Genomic DNA, 17,322 nt, shown 5'->3' on the forward strand with positions numbered 1-17,322 from the left:
GCTCACAGAATCCTGGGCTTTTACGTTTCAGTTAAAGAATACCTTAGACTTTAAAGTGGAACAGTCCTCCACAAGAGAACTAAAACAATAACTCTTAAGTTTCGCCTGACTGGTGTGGCTCAGTGGTTAAGCATCGACCTGTGAACCAGGAGGTCACGGTTTGATTCCCCGTGAGGGCACGTGTCCGGGTTGCGGGCTCGATTCCCAGTGCGGGCATGCAGGAGGCAGCCAGTCAATGGTTCTCTCTCACCACTGATGTTTCTATCCCTCTCTTCCTCTCTGAACTCGATAATCTATCATCTATGTGTATATATACAAAGAATTCTAAAGTCTTCAGTGAGGGCCTCTTGGCGGACGGGATCTGCCCACCAGGATGAGGGTGCTGGCTCAGGAGCATGGACCCCGAGGAAGCAGGGGGACCTCTGTACCTTGGGGGGCCACTGCCTGTCTGCAAATCACCGGTTCTCTCCACTCAGATCTGCAGGAGCCAGCTGTTTCTGGAGCTCGTCCTCTCCTAGTCAGGTATTCGCACCCTTTGCTGCGCACGGCGGCGGGATGTGGCCTGCTCGGGCGGTGCCTCCCAGCTGGGTACCACTTCCTGACCCCAGCAGCCGGACGGCCCGGCGGGCACGCTCACGCGCTGTCGGCTGGGGGCCCGGGGCAGGAGGAGGCTGCACAGGCAGGGAGACGGAGGAACGGCAGGAGACGGTGCATGGGGAGGACACTGTGTCAGAAAGCAGCTCTTAGCTCGAGAGGAGCCATTGGCTGCCTCCTTCCTGGCGTTTGAGCAGTAAAAGCACAGGCTCAGGGGAGCTTCCGGGCGCAGGAGCTCACGGGGAGCCTTCAGACGCCGCGATCCCTGTGTGCGCTTCCCTCTCGGCTAAAACTCTTGCTGGCCCCGCTTTGGCTGTGGGCCCGAAAAGAAAGGGGACTTTGACTGACAGCCCAGCAGGTCCCCCTGGAATGGGGGGTGCTGTCCTCTGAAGGAAAAGGGGGCACCTGTGTACTAACGACGAGGGAGGGCAGCTGGGGGGGGGGCAGCGATTTATTTACAGTTTATCAGGGCGGGGCTCGCCTATTTTATATTTATTTTGTAAAATCCCGCTGCGTGAACACACACACACACACAGAGAAGACCCTTTTAGGACAATGAGATAACTCTAATTTGGAACTGAGCATCGGACGATAAGGAATTGCCGTTCCTTTGGTTAGGTGTGTAATGGCGTGGTGACGTTGAACAAAATAAAGGAACGTTTCTTCAGCTGCATGCCAGAGCACGTGGGCATGAATGCCACGTCTGGGACTTGCTTTGTGCTATTTCTGCAACGTGAAACACTGACCAACAGGAGGAGGAGGAACAAACCGGGCAAAATCTAGTCGTGCTCCTTGCACACGCCCGGGGTGGGTGCTGGGGGCGGGGGGAGGACACAGGTCCGGGGCGATTTGGGCAGGGCCGGTGTCGGACCGCCTGTCCACACGTGTTCGCTACATGCACCGGCACTAGGCAAGCTCTGTCTGCTGGTGCCCGCCCTCCCCTCCCCCTTGGACACGCAGGAGTGGGCGCTCCGTCCAGACCGGGCCCCGGGGCTGGGAGGCGGGGGGGGCTGCTCCCTCCGGTGCCTCCCTCCCGGGTGGCAGTGAGGAAGCCCTCCGGGGAGGCTGACCCAGTTTAGAATTCTAATTCCCTTCCCTGCCCGTGCAATTGGAATTCATTTCCTCTGCACAAGGCTCGCGTCTCAGAGCAAAATGCCTCTGCTGGGCGGTCCTCTCGGACAGAGCGTCTGGTCTATTTTCCCGACGGCGTGCCCCTCGCGTCCCCGCACCCCGACGCTGCTAAGAGGGTGTCATCGCGCTGCAGCCTGCGAGCGGAGGCAATTTGGATGTCCTCGGGCCCCGAATTAATATGTGCTTTGTATAGTCTCGTCCTCGGGAAGGCAATTTTCCATAACACGGGGAGAGATGTTCCTTCCTGCGTTGGAGGTAATTGAGCTCAGTGTTCATTTGAAGAAATTACGGTGCTAATAGCAGCTTTTCAGCGGAGAACAACAGCCGGCCCCGGGCGGCCGTGGGCGGCCGTGAGCGTGGCTCTGTGCCGTCTGTCCGGCTGGGGCGCGGGGACAAAGCCGAGGAATGCTCCCCGGCCCACAGCGGCCGCGGTGGACGGCAGCTTCTGAAACGGCGTGTGAACCCGTGAACTCCGGCTGATTTGCTTAAAACCGAAAGCCCTTCCTGGAGGGGTGTGCAATAAAGGCGGAGGCGTCATGGGATTCCCTGTCGTCCAGGTGCATGGGAGTCAGTGCGCACAGATCAGGATTTCTGTATCCTCGGCCTGGGGACCGCATGTGCTCCTGCGTGACTTCCTGCCCAGGCTGGGAAGAAATGGGGGCAAGCGGCAGGATGAACGCGGTCTCGCTGCTGGTGTGTTCGCCTGGGCTTCCTGGGGTGGCCCCCGCAGCCTTTGTTCTCCCGGGGAGGAGTGGTCTCCAATCAGAATCCAATTTATGGAATAAAAGGGTAATATGCAAATTGACCCTAACGGCTGAACAACGGGAACGACCGGTCGCTATGACGCGCACTGACCACCAGGGGACAGATGCTCAGCACAGGAGCTGCCCCCTGGTGGTCAGTGCGCTCCCACAGGGGAGCACCGTTCAGCCGGAAGCAGGGTTGATGGCTGGGAGTCTTCCATCTCCGTGGCAGCGGAGTGGGCCTGAGCCGTAGTCAGACATCCCACGAAGGGTCCCAGATGGGAGAGGCCACAGGCTGGGCTGAGGGACCCCTCTGAGGACATGAATTTTCATGCACTGGGCCTCTAGGGTAATAATAAAAATATATGGAAACCTTTTTTTTTTTTTTTTCCTAATCAGGAATATAGTTTCTAATGATGATGCTTTAACCAAGTTCAGCTGAGACCCTGGGACACCCAAGGGCACTGCCAGCTTCCTGCAGTGATTTTGTTTGTTTGTTTGTTTGTTTATGCTTTCCTGCTGTGGGTGTTCCCCACGTGGTGGGCATTGTGAGCATGCAGATCACATCATTTCTCAGCCTCTGAACCCTTTGGGAACGTGTCCCATCACTGAGGAGTACTGTCCTCCTTACAGTGTTGACGTCGGGAAGGGACGTGAGGGAGAGGACCTGTCACTGGCAGCTAGGTTGGAAATCATCCACTCGGTCGGTGCCTGGGTTTGGAATGGCTCTGGGTCTCTGTGCAGTCACTCTTCTACTGAGCCATGGCAAACCTGGACACAGCCCCAGATTTCCCGAAGTTTCCAGGCCGTTCTGGGCAAGAGGCACCTGGTGATTTTCCATTCCTCCGGAGGGATGAGTGCATGCCCACGGCCTGGGCCTCTCCCGGGCTGCTGCGGAGGACAATGGCAGCCGGAACAGGAAGCAGGAGGCATGGCAGGGAGGGCACAGACGGCCGTGGCAGGCCGGCTCAGTCACCTGTGGCCGTGACCGGGCCACGTCTGTTTACCAGGCTGTCTGGCGAAGGAATGGGCTGCTCAACTGGAAACTAACCACACCCTGGAAGAGAGTAAAGAGGACACAAAGGCGAGGTTTTATGGGAACGAGTGCAGTCCGTGAGCAGCCAGTTCCAAAGGACCGTTCTGGTCGGAGGAAGGGAAGGGGGCAGCCAGAGCTGCCCTCCCCCAACCCCCTTCGATGTCCTCCCCGCGGTGGGCCCCGGGGTGCCCAGCAGATGTCCATTCAGGGCACCTTGCTCCACGTACCCTGGGGGACCTGAACTTCCGGGACACACGGGCATCACGCAGGGCGCTTTAAGAAGGACAGATACTCAGGCCTGCTCCCGAGAGATCGGATTCAGGGGTCTGTGCTGGCTCCTGACCTTTGGCTTTTGTGTGTGTGTGTGTGTCTAACGTGGGAACCACTGACTCTATCCACCACCTTGAGCCACTGTGGAAAGGCTGGGTGGGGCGGGGCAATGAAGGGAGATTGAAATCCCGTCTCTGGAGGGTGGGAGAGACCATGGTGTTTCTCCCCCCCACATCCCCCAACCCCCTCCGAGAAACGCCTTTGCGTGTCTCCTCTGTGACAATGCCCTCACTTGCCGGCGTGACCCGGCCACTCCTTCCCCCACGGGCAGAGCAGCCTCGCCCTGCACCCCAGATGCACTGGGGCTCTGACTAGCTGGCTCGGTGAAACATTAACCCGCTCTCCTTATCGCGGCTGTGCCCGGCTTCCTGGAGGATGAAGTCCAGGTGCTCCTGGGCCGGCCTGGGTGTGAGCGGCGGGTTCCGGCAGGGTGTGTGTGTAGCCAGCAGGGACGTGTCTGGGTGTGCCTCGGGGAGGGAGGCTCGGGCTCACCGTTGGTCAATGGTTAACCAGCAGCACCTTTCCTGGCCTCGCCAGTGTCGTTCTGTGGGAAGGCCAGGGTAAGTGGTGCTTTTGCAGGTTTCCTGGTGAAGGGGGCAGGTCAGTCCGGGCAGGGAGAGTGGCCTTTCTACTCTTCACTCTTTACTTTTTCACTCTTGGCTTCCACAAGAGGGTCTGCGGGGCGGCTCTTGCCCAGCCAGCACTCGTCCCTCTGATTCGGGGAGTGCAGAGGCCAGAGGAAGCCAGGGCACCAGAGTCTGCGGACAGGGAGCTCAGGCGGCAGGACACGCTGTGCCGGGATTCTGGCAGATTTGATAGGAAAATAAGGCCATAGCACAGCATCCGCATTGAAGACACGCCATGCTCTGGCTTCCGTAGACGTGGGAAGGGCTGGTGAGAAGGCTATAGGTGGATGGAGTTAGAAAAACCCAAGTCTCTCTGTGAGAGCAACAGGAAGAGAGATTTTAAAGTCCCAGTAGCTCACGGTCAGTGAAGCTCAAATCTTGACTTGAATGAAGACCCAGGGCTCATCCTGGGCTTCTTCCCCCCCCTCCATACCCCCCCCCCCCCCCGCCCTGTACAGCTCCCCCTAAAACCCTAATTTAATGACGTTGTTATGCAAAGAGAAAGTCCATTCTGCATTGTTTATTGAGGGCGAGATAACTTTATACATTAGGAACTGGTGCGCTTAAATTATATCACAGATAGCCATAAAAACGAGTGGTTTTGTCCATTATACAACTTTGTTTCATATTATTACAGTTACTGGTATTTAAAAAAAATGATGTAAACAAAAATATGGGTAAGAGACACCAAAACAAAAGGCAACGAAGTTCAGGGAACAGAACCAACGCCTATGTCAGCGAGCACATCAGCTCAGCACAGAGTGCTACGACAGCCCAACCCCAAGCTGTGGTCAGTGCGTGGTGCCCGAGCGGCACCGAGGGGCGAGGACAGTCCTGACCCAGGAGCGAGAGAGCGGGTGCAGGCCCCCGGTGCCCAGCGCTCGGCCTCTGCAGCCTCGTGCCTTCTCTGCGGCGGGCCCCGGCTGTCCACCGTAGGATGCTGATAGATGACCGAAAGCAGAGCCGAGGCTCCAGCGGTGAAGGCCCAGGGGAACAATAGCGCCGTGGCCTGCCTGGCCCCCGCAGACACATTTTTATCCCCGTTTCCCCGCGAGGCTTCCCACTTCTCACTGGAAAACGGGCGGCAAAATAACCAGCCTTACAGAAAGGAAAAAAAAAAAAAAATCCTCATGTCTATGGAACTTCACCTGGAAAAGGCCATGTTCACAGACCTCCCAGATTCAGAGCTGGACACCTGGTTTGATTCATCTCCCCGCTGGCCTTGGTGACATGGTTCCCCTGAGTTTGGTTAATGAGAGCAAGCAAGCAAACGGCGACTTAAGCAGCAGCATCGGGTAACGTGAAAACATCACGTGGTTTGTGTCTCTGTGTTTCCTGGTCGAGGAGAGCCGAGAAGCCAACGTCTCTGCCGTTCTGCTGTCACCGCGTGTTTCTGACAGGGATCCTTTCCACTCGTGAGCGTAAGGCACCAGGTTAGCGAAGGTGAAAGGTCAGGCGTGCGCTGGCGTGTGCAGGCTCCTAGGGATCTGTGTGACGAGCAGCTGGCAGGGCAGCAGGGGGACCCACGTTCAGGCTGAGGGCCCTGAGGCTCCCCGGGGGCAGATGGCTAGAAGCGCTGGGCGGTCCTATAAGGCACTCCTACGGGGGAGGAAGGGGATGGCTGGTGTGGAGGAGCCACGGGCCAGCTGTGCACTAGCTGGGGTGCTAGCCATGAGGCCGAGTCTAGGCTGGGGCTCAGGATGGGGGGCAGGGGGGGCAGGGCAGGGAGGGTGGCTGGTCTGCAGCTCTAGAGCCAGCAGGAAGGACGCTGCTCTGGGCTGAGCTGCTGAGGGCACCTGACCTTCTACCTGCAACTACTGGCCTTCCTCCCTTCCTTCCTCCCTCCCTTCCTTCCTCCCTCCCTTCCTTCCTCCCTCCCTCCCTCCCTCCCTCCCTCCCTCCCTTTCTTCCTCCCTCCCTTCCTCCCTTCCTTCCTTCCTCCCTTCCTTCCTTCCTGCCTTCCTCCCTCCCTCCCTCCCTCCCTCCCTCCCTCCCTCTTCCTTCCTCCCTCCCTTCCTCCCTTCCTTCCTTCCTTCCTTCCTTCCTTCCTCCCTCCCTCCCTCCCTCCCTCCCTCCCTCCCTCTCTTCCTTCCTTCCTTCCTTCCTCCCTCCCTCCCTCCCTCCCTCCCTCCCTCTCTTCCTTCCTCCCTTCCTTCCTCCCTCCCTCCCTCCCTTCCTCCCTCCCTCTCTTCCTTCCTCCCTTCCTTCCTTCCTTCCTTCCTGCCTTCCTCCCTCCCTCCCTCCCTCCCTCCCTCCCTCCCTCCCTTCCTTCCTTCCTCCCTTCCTTCCTTCCTTCCTTTCTAATATATTTTAATTAATTTCAGATAGGAAGGGAGAGGGAGAGATAGAAATATCAATGATGAGAGAGGATCACTGATCAGCTGCCTTCTGCACGTCCCCTACTGGGGATCGAGCCTGCAAGCTGGGCATGTGCCCTTGACTGGAATCGAACCTGGGACCCTTCCGTCTGCAGGCCAACGCTCTATCCACGGAGCCAAACCGGCCAGGGTGAGACAACTCTCTTTCCGAAGGGAGGAGCCAACGCGGAATGGCGGCCGTCTCCTGGGCTGAGCGCAGCAGGAGTTGAGCAATGCCGCCCCCCACCCCCAGGCCGCTCCGTCAGGCCAGCGCCACCATCACGGCCTCTTGGAACCCGTTTTAAATAAAACCCGACACAGCGACAGGGGTGCTGAGGGGCGGGGTACTGCACGCCTCTCTTCTGGCGTTTACCTAGAGTCTAACAGTGACTTGGATTTTACCTGCTAAGGCAAAATCTCACTCACACACATGAAACCCCTCAAGGTAGAGATAGCTGAATAGGGTGAAATTGGAATTGCCGGTAAGAAGGCTGCTGGGCGCTGGACTAACTGTCCATGTACCGCCCGGCACGAGAGCAATCCCCAGCTGTCTGTCTCGAAGAACCGCGCTGGGCCTGTCCACCCATCACCGGGTTCGACCCCGAGCAGTCGGTCCCGCTGGACTGGGGGGCGGGGCACAGGCCGAGGAGCACCAGGGCGGCCACGGCAGGAAGGAGTCCGTGTTTCTCACCGCGTGGGCCTCGCCACGGAGGGCGGTGTCCACGCTGTCGGCCTCGCCCCCGCAGCTCTGCTTCCTCACACTATCTCAGAGCTGCGGTCGGCAAGTGCGGCTCTTTGGCCCCTTGAGTGTGGCTCTTCCACAAACCACCACGGCCTGGCCGAGTCTATTTAGAAGAAGCGGCGTTAGAAGAAGTGTAAGTTTAAAAAATGCGGCTCTCCAAAGAAATTTCAGTCGTTGTCCTGTTGGTACTGGGCTCCGTGGGCTAATGAGTTTGCAGACCGCCGTCTTCGAGGGAGAAGCGTGGTGAGACAGGAGGCGCCGGGGGGGAGAGGGGTCGCGCGGGCGTGGCTCTCCGCGGGAGGAGGAGGGACGGGGAAAGGAGCCTGTGTGCGACCCGGGGCCGCAGGAGAGCAGGAGGGGACTGACTTCACACCCGCTCCCTGCGTGAAGCGGGCGGCTGGGGCCACGAGTCACTCGGCCCGAGGCGAGCAGCAGCAGCAGCAGCTTTGGCTGAACCCGGGCAGGACGGACCTGGCCTCCTGGGGGCGCCCTTGGCGGAGCGGCCCGCGTGGCATCGAGGGTCCCACCCCGACAGTGAGCGGCTCCCGCGGCCTTTCCGGCCAGGGGGCAGACCCAGGGGTGTGCAAGCCCAGCCTCTGGAAGGCGGCCGGGCAGTCGCCCCGGGGGGATGCTCCTGCGTGCACAGAGACCGGCACAGAGGCCAGTGCCGTCCGGGCCTCCTCCAGCTCCGTGGAGGCTGCTTGCACAGCCAGCGCTGCCAGGGCCCGGGCCGCACGCAGCCCCTTGGCCGGGGGCTGAAGGGCACCCCGAGCTGGTCGGGAGCCACCCCCCCAGGTGCCAGCTCCGGCCTTTCTTGGGGGGAGGCCTGGTCCGGAACAATAAAAGGGTGCCCCCGTCCCAGCGAATGGCCAGCACAGCTCCCGGGAAGACGGCCGCAGACGTGAGAGGGCTGTGACACGGTCCCGGGAGGCAGCGCAGCGGGGAGACGCGTGTAGACGTGGTTTTCGTGTAAAGAGGCTGTGAGCTGCGGAGAGCACACGTCGCAGGCCAGTGGACTGCGCTGTAAGTGTGGAGCGGCCTGTGCAGCTATTCTGGGAGCTGGCTCCTGTGCCGCAGGGTAGCGCCAGCCTTCCCGGGGCTGGACGGGCTCACGCTGGCTTCTGGCCGGGAGGAGGCAGCTCCTCAGCCGCAGGCAGGGAGGGCCTTTCAGTGAACAGAGGCTCCGAGGGCCGCCCGCTCCGGGAGGCCCACTGCCATCTTCCCTGGGCTTGGTGTGCGAGAGGTGGTGACCACAGGCCTGCGTTTGCCGAGACAGCTTCTAAGCAGGGGAACCATGCCCCAGGCCGGAGGGGCGTTCATGTGGGCGAAGGCGTTCTGGGCCGAAAACAGCCATTTTGGATTTTCGGGGCGGACCCAGCGCCCCCGCCGGCTGGGCCTGGCCTGGCAGGCGTGGTGGTGGTGGTGGTGGTGGCGGCGGGAGCATGGTGCAGGCCCGCGGGCACCGGCCAGGCTGTCAGAGCCCCACAGGAGAGAAAACAGAGCCTGGGAGGCGGTGCCAGTTCTGGGTGGCGATCGCACATCTATTTTTTTTTTTTTTTTTCCTTTTGAAAATAAGCAGAAAGCGGGGTGAGCAGAAGGCCCCCAGTTCCCCGGGCTGCGGACGCTGAGCTGGCCCTGCGGCCACAGAGGCCTTTAGAACGGGACCCAGGGTTTTACCCCGACACGCCTGGTGCAGGCCTGGCTGCGGTGCGGGCGGGAGGAGAGGCCTCCCCGGTCCCCAGCGCGGAGTGCGGGTGCGGGTGCTGGAGCCGCAGGGGCATTCCTGACGGCGGAGGAGCTGCGGGGACAGGACGGCGAGGGCGAGGGAGAAGGCACTTTGCCACGGAGCACATCTGCTCTGGAATGAGCAGGTCCATAATTCTCCCGTGAAAGGTCCTGCCGGCTGTCTTCTCTGAGCTGAGAAACACTCTGTCTCACCAGGGGAGGCGGCAGGAGGCGGCGAGCGGGTCTGTGTGCCTGTGTGCCAGGCGCTCGCTGAGATCCCACCCTTCTCTCTCTCTGGGGCTGTGGCGGGAGCCAGCCTGCTTCTCAGGAGGAAAAGGCTCCGCCAGGCGTCCCGGGAAGGGCCCCGCCTTGTAACGAGTCTCAGGTCGTGGACGCAGCTGCCGTGGGATCGGAGAGCAAACGCGTGCCCGGCGCTGAGCTGTTAGGGGAGATGGATGGTCCGGGCCGAGGGGGCGGGCCGGGGCGGGATGCGGGATGCTGACACCGAACAGTCCGCACGGAAGGCGGTGGGACACAGCACGCCCTTCAGCGGGCAGAGGTCCTGAGCCGGGCCTGGGGGAGCAGGGCAGTGGGGTTACATGTACCGTCGTTTGGAAAGAAGCGTGTTTTTCTGTCCCGGGAAGAGGTGAGGCGGGAGGAGGAGAGCCACGGCTTCCAGGGCCCTCGTGCCCACTGTTTCGGGCACAGAGCTCCCCCCGTGGGCACAGAGCTCCCCGCGTGGGCATGGATCCCCCGTGGGCACAGAGCTCCCCGCGTGGGCACAGAGCTCCCCGCGTGGGCATGGATCCCCCGTGGGCACAGAGCTCCCCGCGTGGGCACAGAGCTCCCCGTGGGCACAGAGCTCCCCGCGTAGGCACAGAGCTCCCCGTGGGCACAGAGCTCCCCGCGTGGGCACAGAGCTCGCTGTGTGGGCACGGCGCCCCCAGCGTGGGCATGGATCCCCCCCGTGGGCACAGCAAGGCGCCGGGAGACTCTCCCCGGCCGGGCGGCCACGCGACGTTCCAGTCCTCCTTCCTGTCGTTCCGTTTTAGCACTCTTCCTTTTACTTTAGGATGGCAATGATGTACGTGTACGTCTGTGTATTTCAATGACATTAGATTGAATTCGCTCATTATATGTATAAGCTTGGTATTTTCTTAACAGTCTCAGTCGGTATTTTGAAGTTCCAGGTTCCTGTGAATGTTTTTTAAGATTAAGAAAAGGTGAAAGTAGAAGTGGTTAACTTGACAAAGGTCACAATGAAGTGCAACGGAGAAGGATGAGAAACAAAGCATCTACAAGGAGCAGGGAGGGCTGCCCACACGGACTCTGCGGAGAGAGACTACAGGCGGGCTGCTGGAGTGCGTGCGCTCCACATCTGCCCGTCCGTCCGCACACCGCGGCCCGGCGGCCTGGGCATCTCCCCGGCAGCTCCGCCAACACGTCCTTCCCGTCCCCGAGCCCGGGAGCCGCGCTCGGGAGCCGCGCTCGGGAGCCGCGCGGACAGCCCGGGCCTGTGGCGGCGGCCTCCCCAGGCCAGGCGGGCTCGTACCAGCAGACAGAGCAGCCGCGGCTGGACTTGGCCGCTGGGGTCTCTTCTTTGCCGAGGAACAAGCTTTTCTGACTTGGACTTCCAAACCAGGATGAGCCCTTCAATCCTCCGGGGGGCCTGTTTTCTCTGGGGGAGCCTGCCCTCCGGATTTTGGCTCAGCACAGGGGACCCTGCCTCTGGGGGAGCCGAGGCTAGGAGGCGGGTCCTGGAAGGACCCAGTTCCCTCTGGGTGTAGGAGACTGTCCTGGGGACCGGGTGCTGGGTGCCAGCCTCATCGGCTGGGAAGGCTGAAAATAAAGAACACAGAAGGAGCCCACGCCTGCTGCTCTGTGCAACAATACTTCCTCCTGGGCCCTGGGTAATGACGTGGCCCTGACAGCCAGAAGAACAAGCAAAGCAAAACAAAACAAAACAAAACAAAACAAAACAAAACAGAAGACAGCCCCCAGCGGAAAGCACTGCGTGTGAACCACGTGTTGCCTGGGAGCGAGCAGCGCAAGTTCACGGCCGAGCGTACGTGCCCGTTGGGAGCTCTTAGAGCCGCAGGGCTCCATGGACCTCAGACGCGGCGCCCACAGGACGTCCGTACGGTGTGTGTGTGCGTGTAGGTGTGTACGTGTGTTTCCGTGTCCGGCCGGAGACGAGACGCACTCCTCGGAAAGGGGCCGGCGGGCCCCGGGGAGCCGCTGGCCGGCGGGTCACTGGGAGGTGGCCTGACCTGGCCGCGGTCAGGTGTTGGGGAAGGACAGCTCGAACATGCTGCAGGCCTCCTCCAGGCTCTCGTCCACGTTCAGCCGCCGCCAGAAGGACTTCTGCTTCTTCTGCAGCTCCCGGCGCACGCAGCGCGGGCAGGGCACCGACCTCTCTCTGCACTCGGCGTGGAACACGGCGCCGCAGCTGTCACACCTGCAAGAGCAACCGGGACACGGTGAGCCCGGGAGCCCGGGCCTGCGAGCCGCGCGGGCACCAGGCGCGATCCCGACGGCCCTGCCCTGCCGCCGGACGCGGGGTGACGCATGGGGACGGGCGCTTCCGTCTCCCCATGTTCCAGGGCCAGGGGTCTTCAAACTATGGCCGGCGGGCCACATGCGGCCCGCAGAGGAGTCTGATCCGGCCCGCCAGGTTTTTTGGGCAGTGAGCGCAGCCGAGGTGTTACAGTAGGAATTATTGATAGTAGTTCATATAGTCCGGCCCTCCAAGCTCTCTGAGGGACCGTGATCTGGCCCCCACTTTAAAAAGTTTGAGGACCCCTGTTCCAGGCTGAGCTGCACCTGAGCGTGTTTGTGTGCGATTCCCACCGGCTGGGGAGACGCTGGGGCATCCGGGGAGGGAGCCAGCAGGAGGCGGACTCTGGCCCCCGGGGCCACCACAGAGCTCTGGACGCTCCATGTCACTTTCCCCTCTCCCTTTAAGTCTACCTTTAGAAAGCAAGTGGGCACAGCAAGGCATGAGAGTGCGAGGACGAGAACACAGTCTGAGCGGCACACAGAGACTCTGATTTGTGAGGAGACATTCTGGGTGGGCTCGGTGCCGGAGGCCTGAGCTGTGTTCACTGCAGAGTCTTTACAACGAGGAACCGTCGAGCACAGCGATGGCTGGCTCAGGGGGTGGCTTGCCCACGTGCATTAACTTCTCACCCTTCCACGCACGCACAACAGGCATTGATGACCTTGCCCCCGGAGCCCGGGAAGTGGGCCCAGGTGACTGTGTTCAACCAGCAGCACCGGGAGGGCCAGCCCCGGCCTGGGACAAAGCTGCCGTGGCTACAAGGGGCCAGCCCTCAGGGCTCAGCCTGTGCTGCTTTTGCTTTTCCTACAGTAGCCTGAGTTTTGTTCCTGGGCTCTGGGTGTTCTTTAAAAAAAAAAAAAAAAAAATAGGGAGGGAGAGGGAGAGGGAGAGGGAGAATATGGGTGCCTCCCACACACGCCCCGGTCAGTGATGGAGCCTTGACCTTTGTAGGGGCCAGGACCAGGATGGGCTTCCAAGCGCTTCCCCAGCCTGCACTGCCTTACCCCGGCCCTCTGTCAGGACTCGGCACGTTTGTCAGAGGAGGGTCTTCCTAGCCAGGCTGCACCAGGAGGGACACTGGGGAGGGTCAGTGTCAGCGACGGAGAGAAGCTCCACGGCCCCGCGGTCTCTGCCCGGCCCCGCTCTCCGGCCCAGCCAGCCTGGTGGCCAGGAGAGGAGCAGGGTGAGCCTGCTGACCCAGTCCCCCCGGAAGCACTGAGCTGTGCCCGGCCCCGCTCTCCGGCCCAGCCAGCCTGGTGGCCAGGAGAGGAGCAGGGTGAGCCTGCTGACCCAGTCCCCCCGGAAGCACTGAGCTGTGCCCGGCCCCGCTCTCCGGCCCAGCCAGCCTGGTGGCCAGGAGAGGAGCAGGGTGAGCCTGCTGACCCAGTCCCCCCGGAAGCACTGAGCTGTGCCCGGCCCCGCTGTCCGGCCCAGGGAGCCTGGTGGCCAGGAGAGGAGCAGGGTGACTGGCTGACCCAGTCCCCCTGGAAGCACTGAGCTGTGCCCGGCCCCGCTCTCCGGCCCAGCCAGCCTGGTGGCCAGGAGAGGAGCAGGGTGACTGGCTGACCCAGTCCCCCTGGAAGCACTGAGCTGTGCCCGGCCCCGCTGTCCGGCCCAGCCAGCCTGGTGGCCAGGAGAGGAGCAGGGTGAGCTGGCTGACCCAATGCCCCGCGCAAGCACTGAGCTGTGCCCGGCCCGGCCCCAGTTCCCACGGTGAAGCCCTAACCCTCCTCTGCGGGGAGACGGGCCTTTGGGAAGAAATCCAGGTCAAACACAGGGTGAGGGTGGGCGCTGCGCGGACAGGGTTCGCCCCCCAGGAAGGGGCCGGGGGCTCGGAGGAAAGGCCTGCCGCCCGGAGCCTCTCCCTCCCCGTGGCAGTGGCCGGACCAGCCGGGCCCGCCTCAGGCCCCAGAGGGAGGACACGGGGAACTGTCGGACAGCCCGGCAGACGGAGATGCGGCCTCGAGCGAGTTACAGCTCTGAGCGCCGTGGGTTTGCGTATCTGCTCGGCGGCGATCCCCGGGCCGTGAGTCACAGAGGAGGGGAGCTCGGAGGAGTCCTGAGGAAGCACTTGGACAGTCCCGGCGTGCGGGGAGCTCCCTGGGAGGGCCCGAGCCGGACGCACTGCCTTGTGCGGGCGTCCTCCTGCGTGAAAGGCTGACCTCCGCCCCCCGGCTCTGCGGGGCCGGAGTGGGCGACCGTGAGCAGGGACCCGGGAGGGCCAGGGCTCCAGGGGCAGGCAAGCCTGGCACCGGCTCCCGGGGACGCCGGGCTTCCCGCCCTGGCCTGCCCTGCCCCGGCCATCGCTGGCATCTCTGCCCCAGCCCCTCCTTCCTAGATGTGAGTGTGTGAGCGTGTGTGTGTGAGTGTGAGTGTGAGTGTGTGTGTGTGTGAGTGTGAGTGTGAGTGTGTGTGTGTGTGAGTGTGAGTGTGTGTCAGTGTGTGTGTGTGTGAGTGTGTGCGTGAGTGTGCGTGAGTGTGTGTGAGTGTGAGTGTGTGTGAGTGTGTGAGTGTGTGTGAGTGTGAGTGTGTGTGTGTGTGAGTGTGTGTGTGTGAGTGTGTGTGTGTGTATGAGTGTGTGTGTGTGTGGGGGGGGGGGCGGGTTGTCCCAGGTCTGCCTGGAGCCTCTCTCCTCCCAGTGACAGTGGCTCTGTCCCCACTGGGTCAGACCTCGGTGGAACCCCTATCAGGGAAGTGACACTAATGGTGGCTTTATCAAATAAATTTCCTCCTTCCTGCCCCTTGCCCTGCGGGTCAGTCAGCGATTTATACACAGAGGGATGTTGCCCCAGGGCAGTGATTGATAAGGAGGGAACCGCTGGGTTCCTTCAGTGCCACCCCTTATCTCTGCTGACACCAGTCCCCGCACCCCCACCCCGCCCCACCCCACCCCGTGGTCGAGGTTGAGTCTTATCAAATGTTGTGGTGCAGAAAACACCCACGGGTGCTGCAGGGACGGGTGCACCTGCTCTTTCTAGCCAAAGGTCAGTAACTGAAAAAAAAAAAAAGTGAGATAAAAAAATTAATGATTTCAAAATGGAGCCAAGTCCTATTTTCTAACAATTTGTAACCCAGCAGGCGTCTTTTGAACCGTATAATGGCTAGACTGATCAACGACCTTCCTAAATTCAGAGACTCTACTGTTAATTTTCCCTGATTTTTCCTTTAAAGGGAAAGAATAGGGGCAGGGAAAGGAAGGAGGAAGAAAAACTGTTCTCTTCTATCATTTTTACGGAGCCCTGAGATAAAAACGTAATGCACAGGAAAAATACAGTATTTGCATTAAAAATGCAATCGATAGGGCTGCTCCTCTTGGAGAATAGGACTTGATTTAAAAGGACCTTCCACTTAAAAAAGTCACTATTTACTGAATGCCCTGGCTGCACTTAAAATATGATTTAACAAACGCAACTTTTCAGGAACGTGTCTTTTCTATGAGGCAACTCCACTGGTGTAATCATCTGTGCAGAAAATTGCCACCGATAATGAAAGAGAAGCGTCCCTTTGGAGTCCTGAGGGACAAATCAAAGGCCAGCCCGCCCCTCGGCGCCAGAGCCATCCAGCCCGCCATCAGCGGCTCCCTTGCTGTCGCGATGGCCGTGCGGCCTGGAGAACAAAGGCCCGGGGCCTGCCTCTCGGTGCCACGGACAATGCCGGCCGCACGGCCCTCCAGCGGGTTCTCCTGAAAGCATCCATGGCTTCCCTTCATCCCGGCATCTCCGCCTCAGCACGGCTCACATTCTGGGCCGGATGGTTCTTTGTTGCGGGGAGGCCGGTCTGTGCATTGTGGGATGTTTAGCAGCATCGCCGGCTTCTACCCACCGGATGCTGGTAGCCTTCCTCCATCCCCTCCATTCCTGACAACCAGCAACGTCTCCAGACACGGCCAAACGTTCACACGTCCCCGGGGTGGAGTCATCCCAGCTGAGAACCACTGACCTCATCTCTGTGGAGGAGGTACCGGGGGCTAAAACAGCCTCTTCTCCCCAGTTATGCTCACACTAATCAATAAAGCCCAATCATTCATATATATACTCACACACACACACACACACACACACACACATTAAATATGTTTTTATTGACTTCAGAGAGAAAGGAAGAGGGAAAGAGAGAAAAACATCAATGAGAGATTAGTTGATGGGCTGCCTCCTGCACGCCCCCTACTGGGAACGGAGCCAGCAACCTGGAGATGTGCCCTGCCCAGGAATCAAATCCTGACCTCCTGGTTCACGAGTCCATGCTCAACCACTGAGCCACATTAGCTGGGCACAGATGTATATTTTTAATACATCAACTGATTAAAATAGCTGAAGCTCACTAGCAGTAACCACCCCGTGGTGGCTAAAACCAATTTTCTCTGCGTTGCGCAGGAACCCTGACTTTCTCTCGGCTCACTCTGATGTGTAGTCCTCCCCACAGCCCTCTTGGTGGCTGGCCCAGGGTCGCCCAGAGACTTGGGGCCGTTTCTCTGCGGCCCCCTTTGCTTCTTCAGGCTTGTCTGGGCATCTAGTGGATCAACACCAAAAAGCTCTGTATTTGCTTCATAAAATAAATTGCTTTTATGCGCCCGATGCAGCCATTGTAGAGAGGGGAGGGCCACTGACAGTAGCGGGAGAGCTGGGCCGCACGGAGGGGCCCCGAGTTCCGGCCCAGGCCGGCCCGGCAGCACTGCGGTCTTGGGAACTGCCTCTGTCTCTGCACCTCGCTTTCCTCAGAAACAGAGAAGGTTGGATGAGAGAGCAGCCTTCAGCTTGTAGAATTTTGCAGGAGGGAAAAGGCTACTTGGGGTTTTGTCCTCCTCTTTCCAAAGGCCCTGGCCCCACGGCCGATGGGTGACAGAGGGCATGTAGTCCTGCTGGCTGCTCCGGGGAGAGCCCCCGCTGGAGGCCACAGCCTGCGTGTGGAAAGCACTGCTTTAAATTGCATTTATTTGCACCGATTAAGCAAAAGCTGTGAAATAGTTTAAGTTAATCAGCACACGCAGCTCTGACTATCAGGAAGTTGGCCCGAAGGGGCTGACGCTGCCCCTATCCCAGGAGATGACAGTGAAATATTAAGGGTTTCTCTCTAAGCCTCTCCCACGCTCCTCACCCCAGCTCTCTCCAAGGTTGAGGGGTGCGGAGGGGGGCAGAAGTGGGGCTCTCACTCGAGGGGGAGGCGGGAGCTGCTGGAGGCAGCAGCCGCTTACCGCCGCCTGCGGAAGTAGTTTTGTGCTTTAACCGTTAGGACAGACGCGATGGAGGGAACCGGGTGCATGTCAGCACTGGCTACGCCACAGGAAGCGGGACGAGAAAGGAGCGAGCTGGGCTGGGCCTTGGTGGGGGCTCTGTGGGACAATGGCACCCATTATCCCTGGTCCCTGGCAAGCTGGTCCCTTTCTTGGGCCGGGGGCCAGAGAACATGTCTACAGTCCCGGGCAACACGAATCTTGCTGTGTCTTAGTGCAGGCACCTTGGCACGAGACTACACGTGTGA

At 60.4% G+C, this 17,322-nt stretch overlaps 1 protein-coding gene across 1 annotated transcript in view; it reads right to left on the reverse strand.

Moving 5' to 3' along the window:
* Positions 1 to 6,733: 6,733 nt before the first annotated feature.
* PLEKHM3 (pleckstrin homology domain containing M3) overlaps positions 6,734 to 17,322 on the reverse strand; it is a 158,115-nt gene continuing 147,526 nt past the window's right edge. Inside the window, exon 8 of the mRNA XM_084892968.1 lies at positions 6,734 to 11,742. Within this exon, the coding sequence (XP_084749094.1) occupies positions 11,565 to 11,742 (178 nt within the window). The 3' untranslated portion in view covers positions 6,734 to 11,564. The remainder of the gene's footprint in view (positions 11,743 to 17,322) is intronic.

The sequence above is a fragment of the Pipistrellus hanaki genome, assembly GCF_964339955.1.
Source record: "Pipistrellus hanaki genome assembly, chromosome: 8".
NCBI classification, from domain to species: domain Eukaryota; kingdom Metazoa; phylum Chordata; class Mammalia; order Chiroptera; family Vespertilionidae; genus Pipistrellus; species Pipistrellus hanaki.